The following is a 26,462-nucleotide window of genomic DNA, read 5'->3' on the forward strand; positions in this document are numbered from 1 at the left end:
GGAGAAGCTGACGTATTTCATTAGCCCGTAAACTTTTCCTGCGCCATGCGGTTAGTCCCAGGAGCTCTTTCAAGAAACTTAGCATGCCAACTAGCATAAGTTCCTGTTAGTACCCATGATAGCCCACATTCAATTCTGTTTCACTTTCAGGTTTTGACACACTGTCCCTCCCTCCCTCCCTCCCTCCCTCCCTCCCTCCCTCCCTCCCTCCCTCCCTCCCTCCCTCCCTCTTGCTGACTCGCTGCTCCTCTTTCAATCTTTTCAGGTCGCTGCTGTCGCTCTGGATCCAGATCTCCTCCGCCAGTACATGAAATCAATCGTTAGCAATCTCCTGGTGTGGTCAAGCGACAGGTTCGATCTTTCTTCTCCATCTGCCTGTGCTTGGCCCTGATGGTCTCGCAGTCGGAATCGCTTCAGGCTCAAAGTCAAGGTCATTCTCGAGAGGCTCGTTAGGAGAACGTCGTATGAGGAGGTGATGGAGACACGCACGAGAGCGAGCAGGAGGAGGATCAGAAAGAGGACGAGGAGGAAGAGGAAGAGGAGGAGGATCAAAGAAGGAGGGATACTCACGACGTGGCAGGTGCTTCAGGCAACGCCAGAGGAACACAAGAAGCTGATCATCGCGGTTAATAAGCGACTGAAACGAGCGAAGAAGAGTAAAGCGAAACGCGAGGAGGAGGAGGAAGAGACACAGGAGCCATCGAGGATGCGGCTGAAGGGAGGATACGAAGCTGGTAAAAGAGAGAGAAGCGAGAAGGAAGTGCTGATGCCTTGGTCGCAGCCTTGTATGGAGATGAAGATGAGGAGGAGGAGGACGAGGAAGAGGAGGACGAGGGAATGGAGGATTTGCCAAAAGGACGAGCCCCGGCGGGGATGCGCAGGAGCGTCGACGGGCGGTCACGCCAGCAAGACGGCTCCTCTTCCTCCGCCCCCACAACCGCTGCTGCTAGAACCAAGTTCGGGTTCCCTGCGAACAACGTCGGCAAGCCCATCATCGTAGATGAGGAGGAGGAGAAGGTCGCCGGGAAGAAGCGGAGGAGGATGGTGAGGCGAGGCGAAGACCTGTGCTGGTTCCTGAGAGACGACGCAGGAAGAGGAGGCAGAAGAGTTTCTGGCGCCCATGAAGGAGGAAGAGAAGGAGAGAAAAGAAGTCGCTGCGGTCCTCAAGAACTCGAGTCACGCCAATGCAATGGCACTTGCTGAGGTTGAGAAGAGGAGGATGTGGGGGTGTGGGAGGAGGAGGAGGAGGAGGAGGAGGAGGAGGTGGTGGTGGTGGTGGTGGTGGTGGTGGTGGTGCGAATTTGAAGTTTCTTGCCGCAGCAAGCAGAAGAGGCCCTCAATGCTCGTCCAGCTCGCAGCTGGGATCAGACGGGAAGCAAGCGAAGGAAGAGGATCCAGCCGGAGTCAAAGGCAGGAGGAGAAAGAAGGAGGAGGGTCGAGTGACTGCTGGGGCAGGTGCTGGGCGGGCAGGAGTATCGGCCAAAGAAGGGAAAGACAGGAGGAGACGTGAAGAAGGCGGGGAGACCCGACCCCTTCGCTTACGTTCCATTTGACAAGCGTCAGCTGAACCAGAAAAAGAGGCATCGTCCTGTCAAGAAGCTGTCCCAGGTTCTCTCCCTCTCCCTCCTCTTGCTCGCCTGACCTTGTTCAAGGTTTTCAACGCCACAAAAGAGGCGAGAGGAAAGAAATGATGCGATTGGCCACCCTAGATTACAAGAAACACACTTTGTCTCCTCCCTCTCCTCTCCGTCCTCCTACTCTTCTGCAAGGTTTCCCTCCTCCCTCGCTTCTAGCGAGTGATAGGCATTTCGCTCCTCCCCGTTTCGCCTCCTCCTGTACAATCTCACTGCCAGCAGCAAGCATGTTGCGAGAAGGCAGGCAGCGAGACAGGTGAGCAGCCCCGAGCCATCGCCGCGTCTCCTTCCTCCTACCGCTAGCGCAGGGTCACGAGACTTTCCCCTCTCCTCCTCCTCACCTCTTGTCGTCGTTTCCAGCAGCCTCGTGCTGAGAGCTCTTCCTACCAGCTCAGCTATGGTGTTGCTGAGAGCTCTTCCTACCAACCCGCTCGCGTTGGTCTCCTGAGCTCGCATCCAGGAGGGCGGAGGGAAGCTGCAGGAGGCAGTTGAGATACGAGCACTGGAGAAGGAGGAGGCAGAAGGTGGGGAGGAGGGGGCGGAGGAGGACTCACCCGACAATGGAGGTCACGGGCGTGTCCATGCTCACCATCAACTTCTTACGAGCAGGCGGTGACCCGAACTCGACAGGGAGAAGGAAGGAGATGGAGCTGAAGCCTGCTCCTCCTTCCCTGCCCTCACCCTCCTGCTCGTCTCCCGGAGACACCTGGATGGCATATCCTTCCCCGGTGTCGCTCGTAAGAGCAAAGGAATCGTTCTTCCTCCCTACCGCGACCGACAGGTTGAGAGCGTTCGAGAAGTTGAAGCTCATCAGGTAGCTTCTCAGCCACGACGCTCCCAGCACAATCCCCTCGTCCGATGGCTCGATGCAGGCAGAGTAAGGGACCTCGTATACCTCGTCTTCGATGCTGATGAGTAAAGCGCTTCGGTTTCCGCTCTCGTAGAGTCGGAGCAGCTTCTCGTAGGGGTTTTCAGCCAGCAAGTCGTCCATGGTGCTGTTGGGGATGAGAATGCACAAGCTGTTGATGTCGATGCGAGCGAGAGTCGAGTTGGTGGAGGCCGAGAAGTTGAGGAGATCAACCCCACCCAGCATCATCCCCGTCACCTCCACCGCGTATGACCCGTTGCTCAAACTGAGATTGTGTGATACTAGCGTCCCATCCACCACCTCCGGGTCGTATCCTCCGAGCATGATTTGGCCGACATCATCGATCACCGTGATGGAGAAGACGGGAGGCATCGGCTCGAAGTCGTCCACCTGCGTCAGGTTCCAGGACGGTCTCGAGGTTGACGCCAGCGTTTTCAGGATGGCAGGAGATCCATGCTCCGCTGACCATCCGAGCCCGAGGATCCCGTCTGAGGCCATGGCAGACACACCACTGTCGACATGTGGGCAGGAGAGGACGGAGAACCTTGTTCTTACTCGCAGCTCCCCGATCTTTACCAGGTCCTCCCCGATGTAGCTCTCGTCCAGCTGCTGGATCAAGCTGAAGCTCTCGGAGTCTGCCGGATCAAACAGAGGAGAAGACGCCTCACATGTGAGCTTCTCCTCCCCTGCCATCGCCACCCCCACCATCCCCACCATCATCGCCATCCACACCATCCCATGTCGCCCCCCCGCCATCTTGACCTGCCAGACCCTTGCCTATTTTCGGTGTGACCGGGCCGGGCCCGGCGGGCCGGGCACGCGGCAGCCGCTCAGCCGGCGGCTAGTTCAACTTTTGACAATCATCGCCGGCTGTGTGACCGGCCACTGGCAGTCACTCGCTCGGACCTCGGGAAGGTGACTGGCTCATCATTGCTCAGCGACCATCATCGCGGCTCAGCGGCCCATTAAGCCTATTGAAGCCTCCGGTACGGTATCAGGGCCGAGAGGGACAGCAGTACGGTAGTGAAGGACTCAGCACTTGAAGTCAAGATAAATGGAGACGGTACCCAGCCGTGTGATAGAGTGACCGCCCTGCAGTGCGGCCCGGTATTAATTCGGGCCGGGCCGAGCCCGCCGGACCCCCCGGTGAGGCAGTCACAGGAGTGACTCAGTCACCCGTGACCGCACGGTACGACGGTACCGTCGCCGCCCGCCGCAGCGGGCCGCCACTGGCAGCGCCGGGGCGCGGCCGCCGGGCCCCGGACCGGCGGTCCGACCGGCCCCGGGTGCCCCGAGACCGCATCCCCACTCACACCCCCGGCATTCGTTTTGGTTTCATTCACCGTGGGTGGGGTCTAACCATTTCTACGGGGTAGGGTAGTAAAAATATGAGGGTGGGGTACTGAATATACGGGTGGTAGTAATTTATTATCAGGTGGAAAAGGTTGGTAAGGGTACTGGATTATCACCACAACATGGGGTGGGGTCTGACTTGAATGGGGTCACCGGGGAAGCCAAGGTGTACGTATGTTTGTGCAAAATGGAGAGGAGGAAGAGGAAGGAGGAGAGGAGGAAGAGGAAGGAGGAGAGGAGAAGAGCGAGAGAAGTTGAAGAAGAGAAGAGGAGAGACCGAAAGTGAGAGAGGAGATGGCTGTAAGAGAATAGGGAGTAAGAGAGATCGGCGAAGTGAGGACAGGTTTGGGGAGGAGCAACCGTGAGGGATTGAGGTAAAGACAGATTCAATAGACGAGCAGCGATCACGTCAGCAGGAAAGAGGTGGTGAAACATGGAAAACTTGTATCCAGTGCAGTTACCAGCAGGCCCTTTTCCAACCGATCCAATCCGAACTTTACAGCCATCACAAAGGAATTGCATAGTTGAGAGTCTCGGAATGTTTGACTGGTGTGCGTACTGTCTTTGTGGCTTTGTCTCGACCTTGTTGTACCACAAGACTGTTGGCAGGTGAGTTGCTGCATTGCTGAGCCTTTATAAGCATCAGGCGAGAAGCTGAGCTGGTCAGATCGCCATGGGAACAACTGGATCGAAGCTTGAGAAGTCGCTGCCCTCCTCCTTCCCTGACAACGAGAGAATCTTCGGGCTTGAGAATGTCTGTCTGCTCCGTCGCCTCCTTCAGCATGGCTGATGCTGCTTGTCAGTTCGGGAACACCTGCTACTGCAACTCTGTACTACAAGCTCTCTACTTCTGCCTGCCATTCCGAGAGGTAAAGGCCTTCCACCTCTATACTTGTTTGAGGCTCACCTCAGGCCGTCTTGGACTGGGCAAGAGCTTGTGTGAACAGCAAGGTTCTAGTGTGATGATTTCAGATGCGCTCTGTTGATTCTTGATGTCAGGTTCGCAACGATGAGGACTCCATGCTTGTTTCGGTGTGAGAGGGGGAGTCCAAGAGGAAGAGGAAAGAATGACGAGGATGTTGAGGTTGCGGAGACGTTCCTGCATATCAGCAGCAACAAGAAGAAGTTCGGAGTTTACGGCCCGAAGAAGTTGATTCAGGTTTCCATCTCCTCGAAGGTCGTCAGCTCTCCAACCGTCAGTAACCTCCTGTGCCCAGGTGTTGAGGAAGAACAATGAAGCCTTCCGAGGATATCAAGTCAGCGGTGAGTCTCCTTCCGACTTGATCTCACGCATGGCTGGTCTAGCATCAAGACGCTCATGAGTTCATGAACTACTTGCTCAATCAAATCACAGAGGAGCTCCACATGTACGAGTTCCCCACACTCTCACCCTCCTCCTCGTCTCCTGCTGCCTCCCCACCTCCCCTCCCTCTCCTCCCTGCGTCGACCTCGTTGGCTCCTTACGTCTCGCTACTTCAGGGAGGCCAAGGAGCTCGCTCCTCACTCAGTCGACCGGTTGACTCGCACGCGTGTGTTGCTCGTGCTGACTAGCGGTGAAGCACTCCGGAGATGCCCAAAACTTGGGTGCAGGTGAAGCGATGGATGGGAGCGAGGAGAGCGAGGGCGAGGAGAGGGGAAAGAGAAGAGGGGGGATGAGGCAGAAAGGCACCGGATGGAAGTGACGTTTGGCTCATGACGCAGAATATCTTCGAAGGAACTCTAACCAACGAGACGAGATGTCTCAACTGCGAGACTGTCACCAAGTAGAGCTTGTTGTACTCCTCCCCCTCCTGACGTCTTTACGATAAGTCGCGATGAAGCATTTCTAGACTTGTCGCTAGAAATTGAGGAGAACAGTTCCATCACGAGTTGTCTGCGGAACTTCTCAGGTGAAGTCAGTCAAAGCAACAAGCATGTTGGTGAGGCAAGGCGAGCAGGCATCGAGACTCTCAACAAGCAAGACAAGTTCTACTGCGAGAAATGTTGCAGTTTGCAGGTAAGGGGAAGGAGGAGAGGATGGGTGACTGGGAAAGAGAAGGGGGAACGGAAGGTCCTGCGGGGCCAGGAAAGGAATGTGAGAGTGTTGCAGGAGGCGCACAAATCGATTCGAGTCAAACGAACTCCAAACATCCTCGCGCTTCACCTGTGAGTTTGTCTCTCTTTCCCCTCGCCCGTCGCTCATCCTCGTGCAGCAAACGATTCAAGTACGTGGAGTCCGTCGGCAGGTTGAAGAAGTTGTCTCATCGCGTCGTGTTCCCCGTGGAGCTCAAGGTGAGGAAATTGCCTGCGCAGCGAGGAAGCTGAGGAGAGTCAGTTGAACAACACGACCGACGCAGCAGCAGATGAAGATGCTTTCTTCAACCTCTTCGCGGTAGTGGTAAGCAGGAAGACTTCTCTCCTCAAGACATGTCCTGTCAAATTGTCTCCTCTTTCCCTCTCTCTCCTCCCTTCCCCTCCTGTGAACTTCGTCTCCCCCTTCCTCCTTCTTTCTCTCGTTTACCGATCTGTCGATGAATGCCTGTGGCAGGTGCATGTAGGCAGTGGTATGAATCACGGGCACTACGTTTGTCTCATCAAGATTCACGAGCAATGGTTTCACTTCGACGATGACACCGTTGAAGGCGTCGATGACTCGCACGTAAGCAACCACTTCCCCCTCGTCCCCCTCCCCTGCACTTGAGACTCTATCCTGTTGCCTCCTCCACCTTTGTTACTGTGTGGAAGGCTCTGTCGTTCCACCTCCGCTCTCTCATCTCTTGCTCGACCCTCCGCTCCTCCTCTCCTTGCCTCTCTCTTGCTGCTTCGCCTTGCTGGTCTCACGACGCTGTCTCAGCTTCACTCTGTCTTTGGGTCAGCGCAGGAAGGAGGAGGGAATTATTCTGGCTACATCCTCTTCTACCAGAAGGTCACGGCGTGAGAGGCTGCAGGCTTCCTTGTCATGTAGAATATTCATTGAAACCAACAACACACGTGGAGTGTCGTGTGCATATATCCCGTCCTCCTCCTCCTCCTCGTCTCTTGCATGCTGATTCATGTCTCCGTCTTCTCCCTCAACTTCGCGCGGCAGACAAGAGGAAGGTGATCTGAGGGTTGCGACTTGTCAGGAAGACCCTGCGAGCCCTGCAAAGCCAGGTGAGGAGGAGGAGTAGGAGGAGGAGGAGGGAGAATTGAACCAGGTCCTGAGGAGAGGGAACGTCGAGCACCTGAAAGGCAGTAAGGAAACGAGCAAGGAGGGGGAGGGGGAGGGGGGGGGGGGGGGCACAGGAGGAGGAGGAGGAGGAGGAGGAGGAGGAGGAGGAGGAGGAGGAGGAGGAAGAAGAGGAGGAGGAACTCACCGACTCCACGACAAACTTTGCTGGGGAGTCTCTTACGTCGTTTGACAGTGTAGGAAGGAGGAGACTTGGCGAGAATTTCTGCATATGTCGGTTGTCTGCGGCGGAGGGAGCAGAAAAGAGCAGGAAACTTGAAGAGCGCGAAGCAGTGCTTCACCTCCTCCTCCTCCTCCTCCTCCTCTGCAGGGCACCTAAAGAAGATGTAGTCGAGAGTTCCTGAGAAAGTTCAGTAAGGAAAAGAGGAGGCGAGCGGGGAGGAACCTTTGAAATGCTGTCTGTAGTTGGTGTACAAGGGCTCCGAGGCCTGAGGGGGGAGCAAGGAAGGGAGGGGAGGGGAGGGAGATGGGGAGGAGGAGGAGGCGTTTAACAGCGCGAACATATGACGATAAGCGCTTTCAAAACCAGCATCTTCAGTAATGAAGTGGTAGACCTTCAAGACAAGTCAACAGGAAAAGCTTCTCCTCCGTTACCTCACAGCTCCTCTGCCTCTTCTCTCCTCGTCTCTTCCTCTGCCTCTTCTCTCCTCGTCTCTTCCTCTGCCTCTTCTCTCCTCTTCTCTTCCTCTGCCTCTTCTCATCTTACCCGGGTCTGCGGCATCGAGTTGAAGTCACCCATCAGAAGACTCGTCATGTGGCCGAACTGTCTCTCAATCTTATCGATTTCCCTCACTACGGTCTTCGCCTGTCATACCCGTCAGACAAAGAGAGCCGATGAGGAGAAAGAGGGGAGGGCAGAGGAGGGGGAGGAGAGCAGAGATGAGGAGGAGGAAACGAGGGCAGAGGAGGAGGAGCTGTCTGCCTGAATGAGCTTGAGGTCGCTGAATTGTGGGTTCCAGAACAGATGTGCATTTGCGATGCACATCATCTTCTCATTGCTGCGACGAGGCTGAGGTGAAGGATCCTGCTGCGTCTTGCTGTCGTTTCTTTGACTTTCCTCGACGTGTTGAAGGATGACATATACAGCAACATTGTGTGTGATATAGGAAGGAGTCTCGATGTAAGGTCTTGCTCTGAAATGTTTGCTACTCAGCATCTTCTGTTCTATTATCATCGGTCGTACTCACCGCTCTATGGCTCCATCAAGCTCCACCGCTCGAGAGTGTACGAGTCGGAAGCTCTTCCTCTTCCAGAAGGTGGCACCTGTGTTGCGAGACATCAACTCTCGGTCTAACAGATCTCTTTCATGCCAACATCCATCTTGCTTGTCGATTCCATTCCGCTGCTTGTAAACTCCTTCATACCTGAACTGAGGTCAGCAGCGTCACCTGGGCACGCAGCATGCTACCCCCTCGCGCGCAACTCTGGATCAACAAACGCCTCATAGTGATCAACTTCCTGATACATCCGCTGACTTGTCAAGAAGTTTGCAGCAAGAGGCGCTGACCTGAAGGCATATCACGTCCGCGTCAACTGCATCAATGATTTGTAGCTGGTGCGATCATATCAGATTCGCCTCATTGCAATTCCAACATCACGAGTGAATGTTTTCTATGCTGCCATGTCAGAAATCTTGGATTGACCTCTGGAAAGTGTTCTTTCTTGGCATAGCAGCTGCTTCAAACTTCAATCTCAGCGCCTCTCCATAATGGCTTACTCCGCAAGGATGTTGTAGGTCAAGAATTTGATGCTCCTTCCCTGTATACTTTTTGTGCGGCTAATCCATGTCCTATTGCCTAACAGCTCGTCAACATTCTCAGTGACCCGGGCCACGTTTTTCTTGTCTTTTCCTGAAACAAGCTCACTATGGTGTCACATGACGTTGACTGACCTCTTCCAAGGCCCAACAGATGTCGGCAGGAATAAAGACACTCTCCGATCACGGGCCATTGAAGGCAAGTACAGTCGATGCCCTTAAAAGAGTCGGAAACAGGGAGAAGGGACAGGAGCAACACGATGAAGCGAAGCGAGCGGGTGGACCATCGACGCGACTGGGAGGACGGTAGAGTAGAACAGGAAGAATCATCCTTGCTGTGAGAGGATCGCTCGGTCAGGTGTCCCCTCCCTCTCATGGTTCATTCCTCTGTACGTGTCGCTCGTCTTTGCCATGGCCCTGCGTTGATGCGACTGATCGCGAGCATGACCAGCACTGTGTTTTCAGGGAATATTTTATTGGAAAGTTTTTAAATTGTACCGGATTCAAATTTTAAAATTAGTTTCTACCACAATTGTTTTAGTCTTTTTGAACTGTCCAACTGTAGTTACTGTGCTTTGCTGGTTGGTCAGAAGAGGGGGTAGGGTCATAAGTGCACGGGTCCTCAAGAATGATTTTTCAAGGGTAGTACGATAGGTCATGGTCACACGGTGGGGGTCCTACCAGCAGTCGGAGGGTATGATCTTTGAACATTCTTTTCATGAAAGTTTGTAGGAGGAGGAGGAGGAGGAGGAGGAGGAGGAGGAGGAGGAGGAGGAGGAGGAGGAGGAGGAGGAGGAGGAGGTGGTGGTGGTTGGGAGAGGAAGAAGTCAAAGTAGAGGTGGGAGAGAAGGGCAGGGACAGCAGCAGTGACTTCCCCCTGGTGAGTAGTCACTCAGTCAGGCTAAGAGATCAGGGAGAGTTGACCGCAAGAGAATGAACATTGAAGACGTGAACGAACATGGATGATGGAGGGTGAAAGAGTATTCAAGACCCGATCAGTTCAAGGTGCTGTCCAATAGGTTATACGGGCATGAACAAGGAGGCACAAAGTCAGACAATAAGCTCCCCGCCACTCGTTGCTATTGTGGTTGGTGCTGTTGTTGTAGACCCATAGAGGGAAGGGAGGGAGGCTCGGAGGGAGAGGGGAGGAGACGGGATAATGATGTGCAAGGGCAGGAATGAACAATCAGAGGCAACCATTCACGAGCTCTTATTATAATCCAGCGCCGGGCTTTCATGAAATTGTCCATCTCGTACAACAAGAGCGCAGATCCGGTGAAGCAGATCAGCAGGAGTGCATCAAGAAGGGAATGACTCTTCCACCAGCAGATGATCAGCCACTGAGGTATGGCATCGGAATGACCATCTCCGACGAGTATCCCTACACCGTTCAATCGATGAGAGATCTTGTCGACGCGGATGACAGTCAGCAGAATCAATGATGCCTTGTCGAATCTTATTCGTATTTGTCCTTAGGATCGTTGGAAGGACAACTGCAACCAGGAGACATTGTGACATCCATTGATGGCGCTTGGTTGACCAGTGACATCGACATAAAGCAGGCGAGTTTGCTCTTTCCTTGCCGGTAAACCAGACCTGAAATATTCTTGTGTCGATTCAGCTGAAAGAGAATGTGTTGGGTACTTTTGGAACGTTGGTTGAGATCGGGTGTGTTACCGTCCACAGCTTGCCGATGATTCAACCATTGATGAGATTCCTTTAGTTTCTTGTCAAGCACGACTGGAGTTCGGAAGTATATCAGAGCAAAGCGACACTTACCGGTCGAGCACATCAGGGTTCCTTCGATTGTGAGATTGTGCCCGGGTGCTTCTGTTGAGCTCCTGATTGTCATTTTTACAGCCTTCCGATTCACATCAGAGTGTGATGGTCTCACAAGATGAAGGTTGATCTCTGCCTTGAAGATTCTTTGATTGAGTTTTCATGCGGGAATAGATGACATGGCCCATCATCCCTTCAATTTCAGCAATGGGCACCTACACTATGCAAATCCCTTGAACACCTTGTACAAAGCAATCTACAACGCAATGCAACATGCCAAAAATCGAGACGATACGATGATGCAGAGATTGATCGTGCAGATCAAAGAGGAGATTGAAAGGATCGAGGAGATTCCAAGCCGTTCTTCAAGGTTGTCCAATGATGAGAAGAGCAATCTTGAGGAGAGAGAGGAGATGGAGTCATTGAACCAGAAGCTCAGAAACGAACTACAACAGAGAGAGCAAGAAGTTACCAACCTCAAAGCTCTCATGCAAGAAAAGTCCAACGCTTTGGCTGAAATTTTGAAAATGAAAGAGAACGAAGTTCAGGGGGCTAGGGCCGCGTTTGCTAAGGTTTCAGAAGACTACGAGAGAGCTCGAGCTGAGAATGAAAAGCTCGTAGCGAGTCAGGCAGAGCTTGAGGCATCCATTGGATCTTCTCAGACCTTGCAGGATCAAAACCTCCAACTTCGGCGGATGGTGACTGGGCAAGAAGCGGCTATCGAGGAGCTACAACAGTTGGTGAACGACTTGCAAGCGAGGAAGGAGATGCAGGAAAACATCTCGAGCGACCTGAAGCTTATCGTCAACGAAAAGGAAGATTTGATCGAGAAGCTTCAAGTCGCTGTTGAAGAATCAGAAAGCTCTTTGCACAAGAGTGAAAACTCGGTCCAACAAATATCAGAGCAGTTGGAAACGAAAGTGAGTGAGCTGGAAGCTGCGCTGCTGGTGATCCAGAAGATGAAGACAGAAATACAGAGCAGGCAGGACGAATTCGAATCACTTGTACACCAGCTGAATCAGAGCCAGCAAGAAATACAGAGACTTACTTCAAGATTAGATGCAATCGATCACACCAGCGCTGACGATCAACTTGCCCTTCAAGTCACGGAGAAGTACCAGAACGCCCTTGCCCAGATGGAAGATGATAAGAGATTGATCCAAAGACTTGAAAACGAACAGAACAAACTGAAATCATCGTTAAAGGGATCAGACGAAAGGATTGCCTATATCAGCTCCGAGTGGAAGCGAGCTCTAGAAAACGAGAGAAAACTTCGCTCTCAGGAGAACGTCGAGGCTGAAGAGAAGATGGCGATCTTTGAGGGGGAAATCGAGCGACTCAAGAAAGAAGGTGAACCTGACACGTGCTGTGAAATGTGTTTGACCTTTACTCTTTTGGAGCAGTCGAGATGTATAGAAACAACGCAAGCAGGCCGAAGCCCCTTGCAACTAACACAACACACAACCAGATGCCCGCAGGCAACATCAAGGTCGTGAAGAAGATGGATCAGAGCAGAGAGTCTCCTCGCTCCTCTCGCTGCCTTCAATGTCGCAACCTTGACGATAAGCTTCGCATGCTCAATTTCTATCTATCCTGCATTCCTGTTCCGGTCAATGAATACCCCTAGCCTGATTACCCCCACCCTACCTTTGACCAGTAAATCATGAATTTTTTCCTAGTATTTTATTGAGGCGGGTTTGTAGGCTTTATCCTCCTTTGTTTGCTCCGGTTTGCCCTTCTTTTTCAGTCAATAAAAGAGAACTGACAAGAGCCCGACAGCTACGGGAGAGGGAGAAGAAGAAGAAGAAGAAGAAGAGACAGGGAATGATATGAAGATCGCGATGAAAACTTGAATGCAGTGCAAGAAGTTCTGCCCGATATGGTGGCTTGCCTCTTCTCTGTTGCTGGCTTCCTCGATCAGCGCTATGAAGAGCAGGATGAACAGAAGGATGACGCTATGGAACTGCGCGTCTGATGTCCTTGCACTGTGCAGCGATGTTGAGCCTGGCGATGGGAGAATGGAGGCTTGCTTGATAGCACAGCATGCCTACTTGACCGCGATGTGTGCTGAGAAGAAGCAGAGCTCCTTTTCAGTCCCAATGTCATGCAAAGATCACGTTGAGACTCATTGCAGTGACATCATAGATGATGGATTGCGATTGACATGCCTGCGGAGAAATCATGAGAAGATATCTGCAGAATGCAAGAATCACATGTCTGCGCTGGAATCAGACTCATGGGAGATGTTGCATCACCGATTTAAGAGTATCAGTGTAGATTCTCCCTGCACCAGAGCTTTCATCCGAGCTTGCAGGAGTGTGACTTGCGGCAAAGGCGGTTTGCAGGACTGTGTTGCCAAGAACTGGCAGAGGCTTCACGCAGACTGCGGTCTTCTTCCTCCTGAAATGCCCGAGAAAGTGCATGAAGTCTGTCAGAAAGACTCGCTCATCTTGTGCAAGCACATCGCTCCGGGCAACAGCCGAGTCGGTGCTTGCCTGCGGCAGTTCGATGGGATAAGAACGAGAGATGGCTTGACCTTGAGTGATGATTGTCGTTCGGCTCTCATCCTTGAAGATGCCAAGATGGACATTGCTTGTGCTTCAGACGTCTCCAAGTTCTGTGGGCCGGATCATCGCTCACAGGAGGAACTTGTTTCTTGCCTCCGCCCGCACCAAGAGAAGCTGGTGAGAACGTTGATCTTGCTCGTCGGGCTTTCCTCATAGCTGTTTGCAGGCCATGGGATGTACAATCAGGAAACACATGCATGAGTTCTCTTCGAAGGCTCCCATGCATGAAAATCTACACACAGGAGCTAGTGCAGAAGGTTGCACAGCAGACATCAGCAAGTTCTGTGCGGGGATACCGGCAGGGCAAGGCTTGATTCATGCTTGTCTTCTGAAGAATAGGTAAGGAAGAGCATGGGGCATCGACAACCTTTGAGTGTCAGTTGAAGGCACAAACTCTCTCCACTGTGTCGAGTACCACGAGGACAAGTCGTTAAACCCATCACGCAGACCTCGAGGTCTGTTGGTGATTCAGATCTCAACAGCTGACGATCTTGTCTCATCAGAAGTAGAATCGAAGAAGCGAGCGATGAGGCAATGCGGACACTGGATGACGACATGGCCAAGCTCAAAAGCCTCATTGATAGAGAAGTCGAGGCGTTTCAGCAAGCCGATCTCGATTCTTCTGGAGACCTTGATGTGCATGAATATGTCCTGGCGATCCGATACTTGCTCGCTGAGGTCAGTTGCCCTTTCCCTTCAGCTCGCTCACTCCCGTGTACTTCAGGACGACACCGTACACATCCGCAGTACGTTCATGGAGGCCGACCTGGACGGGAGGTAGGCATTGATGGCTAGCTCCTGCTCGCTGACTGATGGCGGCAGCAACACAGTGGACGCGTCAGAGTTTCACCTCTTTGCCAGCAAGAAGCTGAAGGATTCTTCCTCCAACACCACTGATGGCAACGTGAGCTCAGCCGGCACAAGCTCTACCCTATCGACCGAGACAAGTCCTAAGGAGGGCGACAGCTCACGTAGGACAAGGAGGTTGAACGTTCTGCAGATCTTCTTCTCCAGGTTCGCCTTGTTCTCTCCCGATGCCTCGCCGCTCACTCGCCCTCAGCAAGTGGATCTTCATTCCCGCACTCGTCGTGGTCGCTCTGATGGTCTTCACTTACCGCTCTAGTGTCCGTCGTGCTGAGAAGCCCAGCAAGTGGTTGGGTGTTCGTAGCCACAAGGTAGACAAGAGGAGAAGGGTCGTGCTCTGTTTCGTCTTGATCTTTCTGCAGCGGCAGGAGGGGCCCGGCAGGGATAACGTGCGAAGGCCGACGCCTGTCGCTCGCCGACGACCATGACAGTGACGACCACGCCGCCGCACAGCGGCATGATTGTGACAGTGTTCAAGTTGTAGCTCAGCGGCGCCGGTGCAGCACGGTCTCTGGGCCAGTAGTCCGATCAGTCATCACGGTGATCCGGCGGCTCGCGAGAGTCAGCCTGTGACTCAGGCCCGGCTTCCCCCGGCGACGTGACTTAGTAGCAGTGCCAGCGCCGGGCCCGGCCCGGACCGTTCCGAGTTCCGGTACCGTAGTACCGTAAGGAAACGGTCCCACAGTGACTCCTAAACTTTCAACGGTTGAGAATTTCAATACAAGTTCCAAATCTTTAAGTCCAAACTTCAAAGTTTTGCCACCGCGTCTCTTCGTGCATGGCAATGCGTGAGGTAGTTCTCCGCGCGGGTCTGGCGGCCATGGTAGTCGTCCTCGTTGCCTTGACGGTCTACAAGAGGCAGGTAGGATGAAAGCTCTAAGATTGAAGGAGCTCAATTTGATCTCTTGATGAACTTGATGTCAGGGCCGAGGAAGAGAAGTTTTGCTTGGAAGGAATGTTTTGTCCTCCAGGGACAGTTGGCTGGGGAACAGAGCGAAAAATCTAGAGAAATCAGCTCAGATGTTGCAAAGAATGGCTAATGAGAAGATATCGGAGACCAAGAGGATCGAGGCGATGCAGTCGTTCTTGAAGCAGGCAAGGAGTGAGTTGAAGGCGTACTCAGCAAACATCGACGGCTTGGTGGAAGCAAGGGACTCCAACGTATCACCGCAAGTTCTCGATCAGGTAAATCTGATTGTTTTTGGCTCAGAGAGAAAGAGGAAGAGGGAGATTATATCTGATCGCTTTTGGCTGGAATTCTTACCATCGTCTTGTAGTTTCCGAGGGAAGCTGCTGAATTGCATGCTCTGATGGATCACACGCTGGGAGAAGCAGACGCCCTGTCGTTGAGTTTCGCACATGCCCCTGCCATGCCCGCAAGAGAGTGGAAGAAGAGCACGGAGGTTGTTGTCGACTGTTATAGTGATTAATTTCTGCTGACCGTGGATACTGAATCAGCAGGTTCGCAAACAGGTCAAGAAGTCTGTTCATCCCCAACAGTTGCATACAAGTTCAGCTGCTAGCTTGCGGGAGCAAAAGGTCAAGGCTGTTCTCAACAAGTTGAAGCAGGTGAAAGAATTCGAGAGAAAGATGAGAAACGTAAGTTTCTTGGACCCTGCCACTGCTGCCTGTGACTTCAAATCTTCAGCCTGCTCTGAGGAAGCAAGAAACGTTGAAGCTGTTGGGACAAGTGACGGCGGCTGCCAGACACGGGCAGACGCACATGTTGGTTCAGCCTGGTCCGCTTCTTGGAGCGATGAACGTGAGGGATGGAGCGCTGGTTGAATCCGACCCCAAATACAGACCAGCCGACATCGAGCAGGAGAGTGAAGACCCCGAGGTGATAAAGAATCAAACTGTGCCGGAGTACTCCATCGATGAAGACAAGGTTCTGATGCCTCTCTCTCTATCTGCGATGAAGTCATTCGTGCCTATCCTCAGGTTCTGGCCTGCAACGTTACGTGCCAGAGAGCGATCATCGACTCGACATTCGGTTTGACTTTTAAAGTTGCGTCAAAGTGTGTGCCCGAATGTGCGCATGGGCACTACATCATGAAATTGAGGGGCGAGCCTTTGCCGGCGTGGACCAATGTGGATCAGGTCGTTCAAGAAAGGAATGATTTTCATCGTGCTGAATTTGCAAAACGCTGGCAGTTGATTGAGCAGGACTCTCTCTGTCGCGAGGATCCGGAGTACAAGAAGTGCAAGCTGGATGCACTGGAGCCGGCGTGTGACAAGATCTCCGAGTTCATGCCTCAGGTTCCCTGATTTCCCTTGCTCGATCCTAACCTTCTAACTCGGTGCAGTACTGCCTCATTCATACTGAGGAGGGCATTTGCAAGCAGTGCAAACAAGCTCAGCTGTTTGAGGAGGATCTTGGGGAACATCACAGAAGCATTCTGTGTCGATCTAACGCGGAACGCTATGAGATCTGCTCGAAGAGATGAAGATGTTTGTTGTTGCTATGCATTCTTGAGATGCGTTCACAACACTCAAATTCCACTAGTTATATTACCCGTAAATTATTTCTTTCACAAATACATAAAAAGTCAGAGCCTCCTTGTCAGAGTTAACAGTCCTCCTATGGGATTCATAAAATGTGCTGGTAGCAGCATTCGAGCACACAAGCATGAGCCATGTGTCCTCGGTCTATCGGATCAAAAAGCGTAGGTTCGGCCTTTCCGAATCGGGTTGGCATCGGCTTGCACCTCCCTGTTGTTGTGGAACTCAGGAATCAGCATTCTTGAGCTGGTTGGCGAACTAGAGAAGATGTTTGGAGGCACCAGGTGAGCAGAAGCAGCGCTCAAGACATTAGAGTCTGGTGCGGGCACTTGCGCTGCCCTCTGAGACGAATCATCCTGCATGAGAGCAAGCCATGTGGAGTCATCATATTCCTTGGGCTGTCGCTTCGAGGCTAAAGCATCCTCCCCCGAAAGGTTGGTCTCCTGACCTGCCGGCAAACTCGAGCGCAGCTTCACTCTCGTCTTTGAGCTCGCAGCTTCGTCTTGATAATCCCTGTCTTGCACAGTTCGTTTGTTTGCATAGCTGCCAAACAAGGGGAACATACTGCAGAAGTATATCGACATCTTCTTGAGTACCACACTGTTTCTCATGTTGTAGGACTTGTCTACAATAGGCCGAAGAATCGTATCGACTCGCCGAAACTGTTTGGTGCACCAAACATCGAGCTCGCCGGCACTGCTGAAGCCGAAAAAACTTGCACCATACACGAGCACTTGCTGCGCTTTCTCCACTGCTCTCGAGACATACGTCTTACGTTCAGCAACATGCTTGGTGTACGTCTTGAGGTTTTCATACGTGTAGACAACCAGAGTATCTTGGTTGTTACTCATCCTGAACAATCAACAATGATTATTCAACGTGCACGCAAGAACAACAAAACAACAGGCAAGCGATCGCCCTGAACAAAGTGCCTAAATCCTTCATTATGCACTGGTATGCTAAACTCGTATATTCACAGGAAGCCTCCACTATCAAAAATGGGCAAACATGAGCGACAATCGAATATGCAGGCGAAGCGATGAGAGAGTTAGATGGGTAGCAGGATTTTCAAACACCAAGAGGCCAAAGGATCAGGAAAAAAAGAAAACAATAGACATTAAGAAGACCAGATGAAAGAGATCAAACAAACCGAGCACACAACGGGAAGGCATTAACAGGGGTTGGAAGAGTATAACAACGCGAAGGAAGAGGAAGGGAGGGGAATAAGGTACAGGAGGAGCAAGAAAGAGGACAAGGATGTAGAGAGAGGCTCGACGAAGAAAGCTTGAGAGGGGAGGAGGAGGGAGGGGAAGAAAAGCAGGCGAAGCATGGCGGGCTGTTGAGGCGACCAAAAGTCGTTTTTTGTATTGAAGTTTGAGCGACAAATGTATCCCCAAGGAACTTTGACGAGTCACCGGCGGGTCCCGGGCCGAGCCTCCGACCGGCGACTCCGGCGGCCAGCCGCTGGCTCGCCGGGTCGGCCCAGCCTGCCTCAGTACTAGGCCCAGGGCCGGGGGTTGTCTCAGTTGATCACTTCACTCCTCTGCTCCTTGTCTCACAACCCCCGCGCGGGCCACGCAGTCGATGAGAAACTCGAGCGAGTTGACCTGGTGCAGACCTACGAGCTGTGAGGAGGAAGAGAGGCTAGCGACTTGCTTGACCTGCTCGCCACTCGTACGGTAGGAACGTCCTGCCATGGATGGATCCTGACTAGCACGTCAGCTGCTTGACCTCGCTTGCTCGAGCTCTTGCCCATCACGATGCCGATCAAGGCTGTGCGATGTGAGCTGTTACCGCCTGCCGTGAGTCAGCCGATGCAGCAGAGTCAGGCAGTGCAGACCCAAGTTGACGCTCGTCTCGATGGCTGTCCTTGGCTGCTGCAGATACTTGATGCAAAGAAAGCTGAGGGGGAATGAGACAGGGAAGAGGAGGAACGATTCTCACAGCACGCAAGGGAAGGTGTGGTCGAGCGAGGAGCTCACGCTGCTGTAGACTATCCCAACCACCTGCTCGCTGTCAATGCCCAAGCAAACAAGGCGAGCTGAACCTCGTCCTCAGGGAGGGAGAGCAACAACGACAAATCCATCTTCTCTGCCCTTGCCGCTCCCTCGAGTTCAGAGAGCTTGCGCAAGCATGTGAGAAGCAGACACGCAAGAAGCTAAGAATCACTGGATCATGTCCGAGGATCAACCTGTGAAGCAAGTTGGCCCACTTGTAACCGTATCTGCACCAGCGTCATCTGATCTCCCTCCCTCCTCTCACCGCTTCTCCTCACTGCTGAAGGCGCTCGCTCCGAAAGAACAGCTCTATGTGCTGGTAAACCTTGGAGAGCGTCAGCTTCGTTGGAGCTGGCAGCCACCTACCATGTCGAACAAGCCTCCCTCAGGAACCATCGGGAGAGGATGCTTCTCGCTGAGGAGAGGGAGTCACACGCTACATCATCTTCTTCTCTTGAAGCTTCACCTGTACTTGATGGCAGGAGAGCTGCCTGAGATCGCGCCTTCCGACCGGCGTCCTTGCTCCACAGCCAAGAGAACGATGATGGGCGTGATCTGAATGAGGGCGTGGGACGCGTGCTCGAGGGCCCCCGAGGTCAACCCGGCGGAGTAGTAGGGCTTGTTGCCATGCGAGTATCTCTCGAAGAATCTGAAGAAATCAAAACGAAGACGGTCAAGGATAGAGGGAGAGGGAAGAGGGAGAGAGGCAGAGAACAAGTGGATCACTGGATGTAAACATCGTCGATGTACGTATCCTTCATCTCACGGTCGGAGAGCATATACTCGATGAACTTGTTCAAGAAGTCATCTCTGTCGTAAGTTCCTGTCTCGGCAATCTTGTGCAACGTCACAACTTGTGGGAGGCATCGAGGTTTGCTCACGCTCTTCAGCAAGACTTGTGCTGTCTGCGCGTTCAAGGTGTTCATGCCCTTCTTCAACGACCTGTGCCTGCTGCAGCATCAGACCAGCTGACGAGCCTCCAACTTGCGTACGGGTGAACTCCTCGCTGCGAGTGGTATCGCTCCATGCCTGTCATGATGTCCGACTTGCGGTTCGGTTGCCGGATCTGCAGCTCCTCAGCTCTCCCCGCAGCCATCAGGTCAACCCGCACAGATGAGGGGAAGAAGCTGCTCGAGTCGCTTCCCAGCAGTCTCAACCTGCTGCTGATGCCCAGGTGCATGCCTCCGTCCGCGTGTGCGGCGTCAAGTCTGTTCAGAAGGATCAGCAGGCATGGGCGTGCGAGGGAGCTCACGGGTCTGCGAGCTCTCCGATGCTCCCATAGTCTCGCTGCAGAGCCTTGCGGTTCACGTGCCCGTCCGAGGGCCAGCCCATGGCATCCCCACAGAACAGGCCCCACAAGCAGCCGACCATCCGCTCGCGCAGGCTGTGTGGAGGCGTCAGGAGGCTGAAAGCCGTCGGGCGTTGGCCTTGCCTGGGGGGAATGAGCGCATCGAGCGAGCGCTTGTAGCTCTCCAGCATCTCCTCCCTGCACGCCTCCATCAAGCTCAGCAGGTCGAGCAGACGCGACTTGACATGTCGGCAGCGGACGCGAGCTGATACTGACTCTCTGCTTCCTTGAGGAACGCGTTGGCCATGGCGAGACGGAGGTAGATCTGATAGACAGCTGAGAGTGAGCTGGGAGAGGTCGAGCGCTACCTTGTACTTGTGTAAGACTATGGCATTCTGCCACTCGCTGAGCTCGATGCTCCCACTCCCTTCACATGCAACTCAGCAGCTCCCTGAGAACCTCGGGATCACCGTCTTCGTCGAAGTCCTGGAGCTGCTTGAAGTCACTAACTGGAAGGGACAAGAAGCAGCAGCGTCACCATGGCGTGAGCTTCTCGTCGCGAGAGGAAGACGTTGATCTTCGACAGCGACTCTTGAAGCTCCACGGCATCGATGGCGCCAGACTTGTCCTGCAAGAGCGTGAGCACTGGGATACAAGAGGACGAGACTAGTTGGCTGACCTCGTCAAACTCTTCGAAGATTCTTTTGACGAAGATTTGCGTGTCTTGCGGATCGATCTGACAGGAGGGTGAGGAGGCGGGGGATGAGGAGTGTGGTACCTCGCCGACGATGAGAGCGTCCACCTTATCGAGAATCTGATCGCCTTTGACGCGAAACAGCAGCTTCTCTTGTTCCTCTCTGATCAGCTCTTCCTGAGACCTCCTTCAGAGGCCCAAGGAGTTTGCAAGCGTGTCTTCACCACGATGGTTTTCAAGGTAGGCTTGCCCATGACAGTTCCAGTCAAGTTGTTCCTCTCATCTTGAAAGGAATCAAGAAAGTCTTGACGATTCACTTTACCTGTCTCATCTGATGCACCAATCTCGTCCATTCTTGAGAATTGTTCCATGGAGGTTTTGAAATGGCTTGTGACAAGTCACCAACAGACATCATGAGCGGGCGGTTGCTCACGTTTTGGACAAGTCAAGTATCTCCTGCAGCTGTTGGGTGTCTCTTTCCTTGGTGGTGGCTCGACTGGGAAACTGCTTCAACCCCATCACCTGAGCGACAAGCTAAGAGGCTTTATCCACGCGAGCTACTTCACATGCTGCAAGGACGCCACTCCTTCCTTGTCCCCTTGCTCCCTGTTGTCACAGCATGTCATCGCTGCTCCTCTCCTCTCTGACTTCACTCGACCTGGCGATCGCGATCTGTCGCAGTCGCTCGACCTTCCGGCCTTCGGCCTCGATGTCTTCATCCTTCATGTTGTACAACTCCAAGTCGGCTGTCTGCACCTGCAGCAACGAGCATGCTCAGATCGCGATGATGTCTTGTTCAAATCTCACGAAATGCATCGCATGCTTTTCTTTCAGCGCGTTTAGCTGATGCAGACTTCAAGGGACAACATGGTGAGTACAAATATGATCTAATGGCCTGTTCTTACTATTCCTTTGCCTTCTCATAAAACGCTTGAGCTTCATGCAAACATTTTCTTTCCTCCAACCACCTAATGTTTGGTCAACACCCGATATTTCTTGCAATCACCAAGATACAAAGATTTCTCCGATGCCTGCGCAAACTCAGTCACCCAAGGGACCTTGCGGATAAACATGTCTGTCACCTCCGTCTTGAGGAGGTTGAGCCTGCAGTAAGCCTACACGCGATTGAGAGTGAGCGACAAGCACGGGAAGTAGGAGAGAGACCAGCGCCTTGTCTGCTTCCGTCTTTAGTCGCAGAGCCTCTGCTTTCACCTCCTTCCCTTCCGCCAGGCCTTCCGAATCCGCCGACGCGATCTTCATGGCTGCGAGCCTTCCGCTGCTTGATCGGACCGTGAACTAAGTTCCGACTCGGACGATGAGATCTCACTGTGACTCAGTCCACTACATGGCATGTCGGGGCATCATCGCAGCCTCTCATGGTTCTGCTCTTGCTACATTCCCTCCGCTCTCCCGCCTTAGGCAGTTTGCTGGTAGCACCGAACTTGATAGCTCCACCAGTGCCCCGCCCGGCGATGGGACTTACGGCGTTCAGTGGCCGGGGCCCGGCCGGGCCGTCGTTGATACCCGCGTAACGAGTGGTGTAACGTCCTGAGCTGCCTCTTCGCCATGCGATCTCTAGCGGTGGATGGCGTGAGGGGGGCGGGGGCAGCGATGATGTGCGCAGCGATGCTGCTGCTGCTGATCATGCAGAGAGATCATGTCAGACCCACGGGCCTCGTAAGCTCGAGGCAGAGTCGCCTGAGGCAGCAGACAAAGGCTCATCGCGTGCTGAAGTCCAGGAAACAGGAGCTTGCATCGTTCCCTGATGCCACTCCTGAACTCGATCTGCCGCATGTCGACACTGCCAGAGACGCAGAGCCTACCGACTTCTTCAACCAATGGTCGAAGGAGGATGACTCTAAGCTTCCTCTCCCCACCCTGTCACTTGCAGGAGCCCGCGGCAAGGACCGTGCGAGGAGAAGAATCCAGATGATGCACAAGACGCAGAAGCTTGCACCTGCGGGGGGAGACTCTGATTTACCCACTGCTGCAGATAACCCAGTTGGCGTTGCTGCCGCCGCCAAGATCTTGAAGGACGAGGAAGGTTTCGACAAGTCGATAGGCGAAGGGAAAGATGCGTTGGAAGAATGGAAGAAGGCAGCCAAGAACTCTGGTCCAGCCATTCTTGATTCGATCACTGATGACGCGACCTCATTCAACCCCTTCCCTCACCAGAGTCTGTCGGAGAAGCTTGAGATTCAAGATGTTTGGAACAACGCTAGGAAACTTGCGAAACCTGCCGGGAAGTTGAGTGATGATCCCAAAGAAACGAAGAAGTCAATCATGAATGCAGAAGCTCAAGCAGAATCTGCAGCATATCTCGCAGCCAATGAAGCAGCGGCAGTTGATGCTTATGATCTTTCCATGCCGAATCCTGATATGATGGCAAAGAAAGGCCGTAGCAGTTTGACTGGACAAGCTCTCGCCAACAAGAACCAAATGCATTTGCAGGGACAAGCGATGGCTGTACACTCACACCATGGGCCCCTCTCCTCTCAGGCCTTAGCAGCGTGGCGAAGGGCCGATCGCATGAACGGCAGAAAGAATGCCATTATGAGCCGCACGCAGGCATTGGCCGACGTCGATGGCGGTGCAGCTTTGAAACACGGGAGCAAATCCATCGATGCAGCGATTGTTCGACTTGTGAAGCAGGACGAGAAGACGATCCGCAGTGACGTCAATAGATATCGTTTGGCTATAGCGAAGGCTCAGGGAGAAAAGGACGAGGCGGTGAAACTCGCAGGAGCCGACAGCCAAGCTGTGAAGGATGCAGCAACCATGATAACCAAGGACAAGGTCCACATTCTGATGGATGGAGGTAGAGAAATGGAGGCGAAACGAATCATGAAGGCAGCCGAGACTCTTGAAAGCTCAGCAGCTCAGCAGTCCAGTGGGGCCAAAGCTTTGAAACCCAAACCAGTGGAGATGGAACGAGGGCAGGTGTCTGACACAGCAGAGCAGCCAATCGAGGTGCGGATGAGGTCACGCGCAAGGAATGCACATAAGCCCAGCCTACTAAAGCAGAATTTCAAAGCCACAGACAAAGTAAGTCCCACAACATGCGCGCTTAGGCGACTTGTTCGCTTATTCTGCATTCTAGGTACAATTCAACGGGCTTCATTCATTGCCGGACGCTGGATCTACCAACGGTATGTCGAAGTAAGAAGGCGCAGATGAAGAATGACTTTTTTGCTGTACAGATCATGTCCTGTCTTCGTTCATCGACAAGGCGTTGGGGGACGAAGCCACCTCATTGGACGATATTCAAGAAGACATCCATGGTAGCACTGGCAAGCCAATGCTGCCGCAGCATGTGACTTTCAACGGGGAGATGAACAAGGGCGTTGATCCTCTCACGGTGTTTGGGGTGTTTGACACCAGGACTGCGGCACAAATCTATCAGAAATAGCTTGTAAATCTTTGTATTCGAATTAGAGGCAGCGTGAAACACTTTCTACGACTTTCTCAATTCTGTAATGCTGACGACCGAGCGACAACCTCCTTGAAGCGTCGGGCTACCACGCTCCCCAGCCACTCTCCAAACACTTGATAGCCTGTCTCGTTGGGATGCACTCCATCTCCTGACATCACTCCTCCAAATCGTTCGTGCACCCTCCGCCACCATCGCACGCTTGGCTTGGGGACGAAAAGCATCGACGGGTTCTCCAAGCACAAGGCCTTCTGCGACTTGAGTTACATCAAGTTGCAAAAGGAGGAGGGATTACCTTCTGCTCATCAAAAACCTCTGAAATCAAAATTACAAATGATCGAAGCGGCTCTGGAAATCGCGTGGGCTCCATCGGCAGCGCAGGCAAAATGATCAAACAATCCTTACAACACAGGTCAAGTCGACATTTCACAAGACACCAGAATGACTCACAGGCCCCAAACATTCGCGCAGCTCCATTATGAAATTTTCAAGATCTCGCCGAAAAATAATAGCTGTCCTGCCCTTCCACAGCTTCTTGAAGTCGTTCAACCCACAAATAATCACACAAGCATCGATCCTCATGTCAGCTTGGCCCTCCCCGCTCGTCCGCCTGGAAGCGTCTGTTTCATTGGAGTTCGCATGACCGCTACTTGTGCTCGTTCGGTTCCCTCGCACGAGGCTTCTCACGCTGTCGATGGTGCTCTGATGAATCGTACGAGCGTCTCCTCCGTCAATCCCAAACGACCTCCATGCCACGTCCGACTTGAACCTCTGAGCGAACCCGCGAGCCAACGACTGGGAGATGACAGGAGCCGCGTTGCATCCTACTCCGACCACTAGCGAGTCACCGAGCACTATGATGCGTTTCATGGACGAGTGTCCTGGTTCACCGTCATAGTACTCAATACCGAAAGACCTGTCCTTCTTTGGGTGCGGCAATGGCTCGTAAGTGCCTTGCATGTACGCTGTCTGTGCTGCCACAATGCTTCCAAGTACGCTTGCGCCAGCAATGAAGGGATTAGTGGGATTGAACATCAGCTTGGTGAATCTTCGCATGAAACTCACATCGAGGTGCTCGATTGCTAGTCTTGTCTCTTCTGCCCTGTTCGTGGGCTGATCAGTCTGCGGGAGAGGAAGGCTGGTTTCCACTTCCATCTCGGTTTGAACTTCAACCATCCTGTCTTCCTTCGTTTAGCTGTTTGCAGTATACGGCGCCATCAAGGATGCGGCATGCTCTGCGCGATCCTGGAAAAAATGTTCAGTGTTGCAGTTACAAGTCGGTAGCGTTGAATTCAACCCTGCTAAACGAGGACGAACCCCTTCAAACAGAAACTGAATATACAAGCCAGCTGCATCTCGGAATATTCGTTTCAACTAATGGAAAGGAGGTTTAGCTTGTGCCCGATGGCAATTCTAGCTTGGATTGAATCCGTCTTTGACTAGTCTCACCATTAGCATCTGCTTCTTCTTTCTGCGAGAAGTTTACAACTACCTTCCCTACATACTCCTCATTCCTATGATCATCATAATCAAACGACCCCGTCTCTTCGCTTCTTCGCCTCGTTCTGCTATCTGGATCCTTGCCCGCGCTTCATCGCCAGTTCGTTTCGCATTTAGCCATTTTCAACCCCACCCTATCTCAATCTCATTGTCACCCCACCCCATCGGATTTTCTACGATCTCACCCCCTCTTTTACCATCGACTACCCTACCTTTCCTAGGACCTTTCAAGACGCCGAGTCGTCACAACCCCTTCCTACCCCCAGCTTACCCTACCCATCCCACAAGTCGTAAACTATGCAGTTAGATACCCCTACCCTACCTACAGAAGCGTGAGGCCAGATCTGTATCATGGCCATCTATCACCCCACCTTATCGCTTCAAAATCACCCCATTCTTCGAGCATTTCAGTTACACTACCCGTACTTCAATAGTTACCTTTTCCCACCACCCCTAGTTTTCTACCCACCCCTTTGCTGCATTTGGTCAGATTTTTCGCGTGACCCATCCGCTTTTGACCACCCCACCCCCTCTTCTTATACTTTATCACCGGTTGACATCCTCGATAAAGTTACAAGACTACCCGTCACCTGCACCAAGATTTTCAAGGGACCCCACCCCCCTCTTGACTTCCTACTTACAACCATTTATAGAATCTGGACAGCATGCCCTAGTAGTGTTCCAGAGGTGTTATAGATATAGATGAAAGTCCAGATCTAGATCAAATAAGGTTTGGAGGGAGGAGGGCACGTGCAAAAATGGAGCATGAATGGAGGAGAGGGAGAGGGAGAGGGAGAGGGAGAGGGAGAGGGAGAGGGAGAGGGAGAGGGAGAGGGAGAGGGAGAGGGAGAGGGGAGAGGGAGAGGGAGAGGGAGAGGGAGAGGGAGGAGGGAGGAGGGAGGAGGGAGGAGGGAGGAGGGAGGAGGGAGGAGGGAGGAGGGAGGAGGGAGGAGGGAGGAGGGAGGAGGGAGGAGGGAGGAGGGAGGAGGGAGGAGGGAGGAGGGAGGAGGGAGGAGGGAGGA

The 26,462-nt window shown here is 53.0% G+C and overlaps 8 protein-coding genes across 8 annotated transcripts; 3 read left to right on the plus strand and 5 right to left on the minus strand.

Moving 5' to 3' along the window:
• Nucleotides 1–1,754: 1,754 nt before the first annotated feature.
• GUITHDRAFT_134033 (hypothetical protein) lies at nt 1,755–3,258 on the minus strand (the record flags this gene model as incomplete). Its single annotated transcript, XM_005839270.1, has 3 exons — nt 1,755–1,846; nt 1,976–2,109; nt 2,189–3,258. 3 exons carry the CDS (start codon nt 3,256–3,258, stop codon nt 1,755–1,757), a joined length of 1,296 nt encoding a protein of 431 aa, XP_005839327.1.
• Nucleotides 3,259–4,528: 1,270 nt separating this feature from the next.
• Nucleotides 4,529–6,823, plus strand: GUITHDRAFT_161377 (hypothetical protein; the record flags this gene model as incomplete). Its single annotated transcript, XM_005839271.1, has 17 exons — nt 4,529–4,609; nt 4,659–4,724; nt 4,768–4,806; nt 4,855–4,887; nt 4,940–5,014; nt 5,073–5,111; nt 5,161–5,222; nt 5,335–5,370; nt 5,415–5,445; nt 5,557–5,618; nt 5,665–5,744; nt 5,793–5,851; nt 5,945–6,000; nt 6,048–6,126; nt 6,170–6,232; nt 6,383–6,493; nt 6,689–6,823. The coding sequence occupies 17 exons, from the start codon at nt 4,529–4,531 to the stop codon at nt 6,770–6,772; spliced, it is 1,056 nt and encodes a 351-aa protein (XP_005839328.1). The 3' UTR covers nt 6,773–6,823.
• A 62-nt stretch (nt 6,824–6,885) lies between these two features.
• On the minus strand, nt 6,886–8,732 carry GUITHDRAFT_102251 (hypothetical protein; the record flags this gene model as incomplete). Its single annotated transcript, XM_005839272.1, has 10 exons — nt 6,886–6,975; nt 7,029–7,058; nt 7,345–7,403; nt 7,449–7,491; nt 7,770–7,868; nt 8,148–8,196; nt 8,251–8,326; nt 8,378–8,427; nt 8,472–8,570; nt 8,707–8,732. 10 exons carry the CDS (start codon nt 8,730–8,732, stop codon nt 6,886–6,888), a joined length of 621 nt encoding a protein of 206 aa, XP_005839329.1.
• Nucleotides 8,733–14,807: 6,075 nt separating this feature from the next.
• GUITHDRAFT_102253 (hypothetical protein) lies at nt 14,808–16,476 on the plus strand (the record flags this gene model as incomplete). Its single annotated transcript, XM_005839273.1, has 8 exons — nt 14,808–14,891; nt 14,954–15,214; nt 15,307–15,432; nt 15,491–15,628; nt 15,678–15,917; nt 15,971–16,129; nt 16,184–16,288; nt 16,336–16,476. 8 exons carry the CDS (start codon nt 14,808–14,810, stop codon nt 16,474–16,476), a joined length of 1,254 nt encoding a protein of 417 aa, XP_005839330.1.
• A 204-nt stretch (nt 16,477–16,680) lies between these two features.
• GUITHDRAFT_150760 (hypothetical protein) lies at nt 16,681–16,920 on the minus strand. The gene has a single exon (XM_005839274.1). The coding sequence runs from the start codon at nt 16,891–16,893 to the stop codon at nt 16,687–16,689; it is 207 nt and encodes a 68-aa protein (XP_005839331.1). The 5' UTR covers nt 16,894–16,920; the 3' UTR covers nt 16,681–16,686.
• Nucleotides 16,921–18,066: 1,146 nt separating this feature from the next.
• GUITHDRAFT_102255 (hypothetical protein) lies at nt 18,067–21,770 on the minus strand (the record flags this gene model as incomplete). The annotated part of the gene is made up of 28 exons (XM_005839275.1): nt 18,067–18,149; nt 18,263–18,328; nt 18,372–18,433; nt 18,476–18,537; nt 18,579–18,653; nt 18,701–18,755; nt 18,807–18,853; nt 18,895–18,943; nt 18,995–19,177; nt 19,255–19,364; nt 19,410–19,476; nt 19,521–19,736; nt 19,781–20,014; nt 20,062–20,141; nt 20,185–20,243; nt 20,287–20,308; nt 20,355–20,444; nt 20,496–20,552; nt 20,595–20,687; nt 20,735–20,793; nt 20,833–20,897; nt 20,944–21,032; nt 21,077–21,116; nt 21,169–21,266; nt 21,318–21,353; nt 21,497–21,541; nt 21,593–21,625; nt 21,675–21,770. 28 exons carry the CDS (start codon nt 21,768–21,770, stop codon nt 18,067–18,069), a joined length of 2,271 nt encoding a protein of 756 aa, XP_005839332.1.
• A 306-nt stretch (nt 21,771–22,076) lies between these two features.
• GUITHDRAFT_102256 (hypothetical protein) lies at nt 22,077–23,919 on the plus strand (the record flags this gene model as incomplete). The annotated part of the gene is made up of 3 exons (XM_005839276.1): nt 22,077–23,555; nt 23,611–23,659; nt 23,711–23,919. 3 exons carry the CDS (start codon nt 22,077–22,079, stop codon nt 23,917–23,919), a joined length of 1,737 nt encoding a protein of 578 aa, XP_005839333.1.
• GUITHDRAFT_150761 (hypothetical protein) lies at nt 23,918–25,187 on the minus strand. The gene is made up of 3 exons (XM_005839277.1): nt 24,391–25,187; nt 24,236–24,340; nt 23,918–24,191 (listed from the first exon to the last, which is right to left on the minus strand). Exons 1-3 carry the CDS (start codon nt 25,114–25,116, stop codon nt 23,976–23,978), a joined length of 1,047 nt encoding a protein of 348 aa, XP_005839334.1. The 5' UTR covers nt 25,117–25,187; the 3' UTR covers nt 23,918–23,975.
• Between the last annotated feature and the right edge of the window lie 1,275 nt (nt 25,188–26,462).

The sequence above is a fragment of the Guillardia theta genome (genome assembly GCF_000315625.1).
Source record: "Guillardia theta CCMP2712 unplaced genomic scaffold GUITHscaffold_9, whole genome shotgun sequence".
NCBI lineage: Eukaryota > Cryptophyceae > Pyrenomonadales > Geminigeraceae > Guillardia > Guillardia theta.